Below are 7,500 nucleotides of genomic sequence, written 5' to 3'. Positions count from 1 at the left end.
CGCCGCGCGCATTGTGAACTAGACGCAGCGTGCCATAACACCGTGCACACAAGCAACACTGAAACAGAAGACTATGGCCTTTTCCTGTACAACCTGTGGTGCTCTCTCTTTCTCCCTCTCTAGCTTTCTTTCTCTCTCTCTCTCTCTCACTCCCCTCTCTTTTTCTTAATGTCTCTATACCGCTGTCTCTCTTTATCTATATAACTGTCTCAATATATTTCTGTCACACTGCTCTCTCTCTCTCTTACTGTCTTTATACTTCTCTCTCTCACTCCTTCTCTCTATTATGGTCTCTATAAATCTGTCTTTCACTCCTCTCTCTTAATGTCTCTATACCTCTCTCCACTCCCTCACCCTCTCTCTGACTGCCTCCATACTCTCTCTCTCTGTTTCTCTCTCTTTCTATCTCAATACCTCTCTCTCTCTTCCACGCTCCCTCCCCCTCTCTCTCACTGTCTCTCTGCCTGTCTTCCCTCCTCCCTTTGTCTCCAGGTGAACGACAGCAGCCCTAAGACGGTGCTGTCCCAGCTGTGTGACTTGCTGGCAGCGAGGCCCCTGCAGGGCCTGGTGTACGAGGAGGAGAGGCCCCCCCCGACAGCCTGGGGGCCCCTGGCCCCGATGCTGGAGTTTGTCTCGGCCCAAACAGGACTGCCTATTGTGGCAGTCGGAGGGGGAGCAGGGTTGGGGCGGATGCCACAGGTAGGTAGGGTGTGTTGACTTGTGTGTGTGTGTGTGTATTTGTGTGTGTGTGTGTGTGTGTGTTCGTTTGCGTGTGTAACAGTGTGGAAATTTATCTGTATCCATTTTAAAAAAAATGTGGCGTGCAACTTTTGTGGTTGAGACACAGATGAGAGATAGTCTAGGTCTGCACAGCCATGCAGAAGCAGACGTGACTAATGCTCAGTGATTACAAGCCTGAAGGCGTGCTGTTTAAAGTTTGGCATCGCTTTCAGCCAAACCAAATCTGTTGCTGGCCTGCTGACAGGCTGCTGCTCTCCCCGTTGCTTTTTCTCAAGAAATCTGTCCATGCGAGTCCATGCATTTTTAACGTCTAGAGGCAATACCGTAAAACACAGGGTCGTTAGCTGCTTTTATTGTGAAGGAACACAATGTACCCCTCCCTAAAAAAAAATCGACAAGGAGTCGTTTTCGAGCAACACACTCTGAGGAACAAATGCTTTGAATAACTAACTGCTAAAAAAAATCAAAAAAAATCACAGAAACAAAAAATATGGCTTGGCCTGTTTGCCAGCAGGATATGCCTCGATTAGAGCGGTTGGTCAAGCCAACTTGGCTTACAAGAAACCTGATGTTTGCTTGACATCACGTTGATCACACAAATGATTTAAGGAGCCGGTTCAGGCGACTTGTGCAGAAACCTGCACAGGTTGCCTTCACCGGTTAGCTGACACAAACCGGCGACCACGTTGAGATACACAGTATGAGTTTACATAGAGCTTACACAGCTAACCAACGATTTTCAATATTGCATCAAGGGATTCCAAACTGTCACCTACTCGTTAGAATTAATCTTTTTTTTTTATTTCTGTTTGGAGATTTATAAAATAAATATTGTTGCAACAGCGATTCTGACAGTGTTTACATGCAGCCATGGGTCGTTGTGCGTTGACTGATGGCCAAGGTTCTCCCCTGCTGAACATGATGCTTGTTTTCAATAACTGCAGTTTTTTCTCTGCAAACCTTATACGTATTCACATGTTTCAGTTGGGTCTCGTAACTAGTAACCAGTGTTACATGAAGACCATTACCATCATCAACGTTATTGTTTAACGTCTAACTTCTCTTAGTGTTGAATTTGGTTTAGAAAAGTGAAACATGTTCCCTCTTTCAAGCCAAACTCCCACATAGTCCAGACACTCAATACAGACAGACCTGTTCCCCTTCCAGATCTTGTTAATGTTGATATTACAAAATTAATCCATCGTAGAGCGCACACCATCACTTTAGATAAAAACCCACCGGAATACTGTTTGAAATAACACCATTGAGGAGAACCATCGGGTTTAATACCGGGTTGAAATGTTAGACACTCCATGGCATTTCATATGCTGTGCGACAGATGTCCTCTCTGTGACAGTTGTATATATGTGACAATGGAGGTGAAAGGCATCATGGGAGATAGGGGGCGGTAGCCAGAAGGTCAAGGTCTGCGGTCCGCCGGGATGCTGCCGTGTTTGATCTGTAAATGGCAGCAAACTGGGCGGCTGTTACTGCCTCTGATGTTCTGGAGGAGGGTGGGTTACGCATGTGCATGTTTGTACTGTGTAACTTGTGCGTGTGTGTTTGTGTCTGTTTGTGTGTGTGCGCGGGTGTGAGGGTGTGTGTGTGTGCGCGTGCGTGTGTGTGCGTGAATTTGTGTATGCGTGTGGGTGTGCACGTGTGTGTGTCTGTAAGATGAACCAGGAAGGTTTTAACATTATCCTACTGAAATAGCCAAAAAGCAACCAATGAACGAACAACAATAATTATTGTACCTCTTTTGACTCTTGAGGGGCGAACATTTTTGACACTTCCATGATCTTCCTAGTATTCATCTTCTCCTCCCTGATAAAAGTCAGCCTTTCAGAGCACCATTTTCCCCCTGCAGTTCTGTGCAGGCTTCACACTTCATCTCTTGTTGCGTTGGCCCTGTGGCCGTCTCACGTTTTATACTCCATTAAAACACGCATCTCTGGTGCTACACTGAACGCACTCCTTCTGTGTACTGCCAGAGAAGCTAGCCCGGACCGTTGCTGTCGTTGTTGTGTGTGTGTGTGTGTCTGTACACTGAACAGAATCATACTGCTCTCCCCCCTCCCCCCTCCTCCCTCCCTCCCCCTCCCCTCCCCTCCCCCCTAAATCAGGAGACAGGCTCCATCTTTCTCCAGTTCAGCTCCTCCACCGCCCTCCAGCTGGAGGTGATATTCGAGGTGCTGGAGGAGTACGACTGGACGGCATTCTCCGTGGTGTCCACGCGTCACCACGGCTACCAGGACTTCCTGTCGGTGGTCGAGGGCCTGACGGACGGCTCCTTCATCGGCTGGGAGAAGAAGAGCGTGGTGATCCTGAACGTGACCGACGACCCGGGGGGCGCGCGCACCCGCCGGCTGCTCAAGGAGAACGAGGCGCAGGTGAGACAGGGGGGGAGGGAGGGGTTAGCGGAGAAGGGGGTGAGGAAAGGGGAGGAAGTGGCGGCGGCAGCGTGGTGGCGGTGGTGGTCGTGGTTGTGGTGGTGGCTATCGGCTGTTTTTCCTTCCTTCTTCGTCCCTCCCTCTTTCCCTCCACACCTCTCTCTCTCTCCCCTCTCTCCTCTACGCTTCTGCTCTCCTCCCCGTCCACGTGTCACCTGGCGAGGGATATAAGAACACTGCCACAGTACAAGCAGACACCATGGGTCCTTCTGATTGGCTGGCGGGGCTTCTAAGTGTGACACGCTGTAACAGGTGTTGTGGTGTGCAGAGCCAAAACGCTGCAGCCTTCTGTTGACGAGAGCGGAGGTTGGAAATATTGTCATGCAAAAATCGGTCTAAATTTAACTTCAGTCTTTTTATCAGGACCCTAGCGTGGCACAATTTGCTATTTTGATCAATGCCATGTAGACCTGGCTGATTTCATTTGGCTGTTTTGTGGACAACTTTTGCCAAGGTGACGAACCTCCGTCCTTAAACCGATAAATCCCTCTGATTAGGCGCGTCAAACCCTGTCACTCTTACTTGTGTGATTGGCTTGTGGTTTTGATTATGCAAGTACACTCCCACCCTTGAAATTCACATCTCAGATACACTGTCCTTTACCAAAGTGACTCATGTTTTCAGACTGTACTGCTGGCATGTTTCATTTCTTCACATGAATGCACCCTTGTTCTCTCTTGCTCTCTCGCTCTCGCTCCCGCTCTCTTCCTCATCAAACATTAATTCTTTACTTATTCTCCTTCCCCTCTGTTCTCTCGTCTTTCGAACACACGTTCTTCCATCCCTCTACTTGTCCACTTGGTTCCTTCCAACACCTTCCATTATGTCCTATCCCTCCCTCAAATCTTGCCTCTTAAATTTTTTAACTCCCCTTCCTGTTCTTCCACCCCTCTCCTCCTCTCCTCCTCTAACTCCCCCACCCCACCTCCCTCTTGCTTCGTTCTCTCTAGCAATTCTTTGCCCAGAGACAAGGCCTTCCTCCCCTTCTCTCTCTCTTTCTCTTCCTCTCCCTCTCTCTCTATTTCTCTCCCACCGCCCTCCTCTTCCCTCTCTGCCTCTCTCTCTGTGACCGGTGTTACTCTCACCTCAATCTCCGTATGGCCAGCTATCCCTAACTCCCGCGGCCCCTTTGTCCATCTCTGTTGCTGCATGTTCCCCTCAGTCACTGGAACTGCCCGCCCTCACATCACTTCAGTCTGGGTCTCAATGTCATCGCTGATGTCCCAGCATGTCCACTGCAGCTCTCTGTTTGTATGTGTGTGTGTGTGTGTCTGTATGTGTGTATGTGTCTGTGTATGTGCGTGTGCTTGTATGTCTTTCTATGTGTGTCGCTGTATATATGTGTGAGTTTATTGGCTTGTTGTTTCTTGAAAGCATGTCATGATCTTGTGTGTGTGTGTGTGTGGATGCACGTTTGTGTGTGTGTGTTTGTGTGTGTGTGTGTGCTTGTGCTTGTGCTTGTGCCTGTGCATGTGTATTGGATTCCTTAGGCTCCACACCACTAGTGTCAGTGTTAATATAACATACTGCCTGCAGCAGGTTGCCTATACGCAGTGCTGGCGTTAACCCCTGCCTCTCCTCGCTGTACTCTCTGCCTGTTCTAACACCCTCATCTTTGTCCCTCTCTATTTGGCTAGCTTTTTTTCTTTATCAGAGGTTAAATAAATGCTTGTAATGGCTTAGTGATGCTGCATATGTTTCCATTACAGGCTATTTTCCTTGTCTCTCTCTCTCTCTCTCTCTCTCTCTCTCTCTCTCTCTCTCTCTCTCTCTCACTCTCTCTCTCTCTTTCTGTAACCCATGTTGGATAATGTGTTTTACATTGTAGGCTGCCACAGGCCCGCTGATCGATTTGCACTCAAATCTCTCCCTCTCTCTCCCTGTCTCCCCTTTTCTTCCATTTCTCTTCCAGCTTCTGCCATTGTATATTTGTCAGTTTATCTCCGGCTTCTCCTCTGTCTTTCCCTTTCTTGAGAGTGTTTTCTATTCATTTCTTCCTGTGGGTTCCTTCGTTAGAGAGTGTCGGTGCCTGTTTATAACTGGGTTCTTCTCTCCTTCCTGTTAGAGTCAGCCAAGCCTGCTTCTCTGTTTGTTGCTTTCCCTCCCTCTCTCCTCCCTCCCTCCCCCCTCTCTCCGTTTCTCTCCCCCCTGTGTCTGTCTGTCGCTCTCATTCCCGTCCTAATTCACTGGGAGTTTATTGGCACACAGGCTTAATTGTTTTGCCAACCCATTACAGTTCAAAATTCAATGAAAACGCAATTCTCAAAATGTGCTCCCACTCTGCTTTTTCCAACTACTGTCCTGCTTGAAACAGCCGTCATCCTCCATCGCACCCCTGCTTTTCCTCACCACCAGACTCTGTTTTTAGTTCTCCTTTCTCTGTGTCCTTGGGTGGTGTTTGTCAGCATTTAACCCCACTCCCCCTTCTCTCTTAACCTCCCACCCCACAGACCCTTGGTCATCGCACTGTCCAGCACTCTTCTATCTCTCTGTCGCTCTACTTCTCTCTATATCTCTCTCTCTCCCTATGTTGCTGTCTCTCTATCTCTCTATCTCACTGTCTCTCTCTCTCTCTCTCTCTCTCTCTCTCTCTCTATCGCTCTATCTCTGTCTCGCTCCCTTGTCAATCCTCCACAACCAACTCTCTCTACCCTAAGAATCCCTTGTTGGTTCAACTCCCTCCTTGCATCCTCACCCCCAGCTACAGCAAGGACTTGATTCCATCTTGTTTATAGCTCTCTCACTCTCTATTTGTCTCTCTCTCCCTCTCTCTCCCTCTCTCTCTGTGCTGCCTCATTCCTTGTACGTGTTTGTGCCGTAAGCTCTTCTCTCTTTCTCTCTTTCTCCCTCTCTCTCTGCTTTTCCTTTCATTCCCCTCTTTAACTTCCCTGTCATTCCTCTTGTGTGTGTTTATCTAGTTCTCTCCCCCTCTCTCCCTCTCTGCATTGATGCTTTACGTCTCTCTCCCAACCAAACCCATTGCTGTCACAAACATCTTTTTATCTCTCTACTCCCTGACCTCACCCAAAAATATGTCGAACTCAACGTTCTTTTCTCCCCCCTTCGTTCTCCTCAGACTACTCTTTTCCCCCACCTTGCAGTACTTCCTGTCCCTCTTCCCGCTACTCAGCTCATCCTCCTGATATCCCTCATGGCCAAAGTGAACCGTCTTTAAAGAACAACATTAACCATGATTTAACCATTCCTCATAATCACTGCTTGCTCTTAAGCCAGAGAGAAAGACACACATACACAGAGACATGAGTCTGTGTGTGTGTGTGTCTCTCTCTCTCTCTCTCTCTCTCTCTCTCTCTCTCTCTCTCTCTATATATATATATATACATACATATATATCTGTGTCTCTCTCTCTCTCTCTCTCTCTCTCTCTCTCTCTGTGATATGTCATTGTCTCTCAGTCAGTCCCTGCCATCTTGTTCCACTCCTGTTTTCTTTGTTCATTATTGTATCCTGTTTCATCAGGACCGAGCTCATTAAGGAAAGTCTCACACCTCCTGGTTAGGAGGGCGTCACAAAAACTACACACACATGCACACACACTCAAACACACATATGCTGTCGTCCCCTTTTTCCTGTGTGTGTGAGTGTATGTGTGCCTGTAAGTGTACAACTGTGTGTGTGTGCATGTGTGTGTGTGTGTGTGTGTGTGTGACTCTCGCTCACCCTCCCTCATCCCTCTCACTCCTACTACTAAGCTTGTCCTATATTTCCTGTCACCCTTAAACCTTATCTCACCAGCTTATGAGACACACACTCACACACACACAGACAACCCCCCCCCCCCCCCCACACACACACACATAAAACACACACCAGCGCACATCAACTCTTTTGATCTACCATCCCTTCCTCCTCCCCATCCTCTGTCTCACTCTGTCTCCCCCTCCTTATCTCACTAGAATGTGTGTGTGCGTACGTGTGGGTGTGCTTACCTGTTTGTGTGCACGTGTGTGCGCGTGTGTGTGTGTGTGTGTTTGTGTGTGCGCGCGTACGTGTGTGTGCGCACATGTGTGTGCCTGTGCGTGCGTGCGCGTCCACCCTCCGTCTCCGTTCCCTACCTTACTCCCCTGTGTCCTCCAGGTGCGTCTGCTCTACTGCTCCCAGGAGGAGGCCGAGATGGTGTTCCGGGCAGCCTCGGCTGCGGGTCAGGCCGGCGCCTCACACATGTGGTTCGCCGTGGGGCCCGCCCTGGCGGGTCTGGGCATGGAAAACCTGCCACGGGCGCTGTTCGCCGTGCGGCCCCAGGGGTGGCGCGACGAGCCCCGGCGGAGGATCGCCCGGGGCGTGTCGG

General features: G+C 49.2%; 1 protein-coding gene across 1 annotated transcript in view; it reads left to right on the top strand.

The window, feature by feature from the left end:
• grin2db (glutamate receptor, ionotropic, N-methyl D-aspartate 2D, b) overlaps positions 1 to 7,500 on the top strand; it is a gene marked incomplete at both ends in the record, with an annotated part of 33,154 nt that overhangs the window by 483 nt on the left and 25,171 nt on the right. Inside the window, 3 exon segments of the mRNA XM_079740305.1 lie at positions 493 to 699; positions 2,865 to 3,131; positions 7,290 to 7,500. The exon segment at positions 7,290 to 7,500 is cut by the window's right edge and continues 118 nt beyond it. Of these exon segments, the coding sequence (XP_079596431.1) occupies positions 493 to 699; positions 2,865 to 3,131; positions 7,290 to 7,500 (685 nt within the window).

The sequence above is a fragment of the Pollachius pollachius genome, assembly GCF_949987615.1.
Source record: "Pollachius pollachius genome assembly, chromosome: 1".
Classification (NCBI taxonomy): Eukaryota; Metazoa; Chordata; class Actinopteri; order Gadiformes; family Gadidae; genus Pollachius; species Pollachius pollachius.
This window is presented reverse-complemented; position numbering and strand designations above follow the sequence as displayed.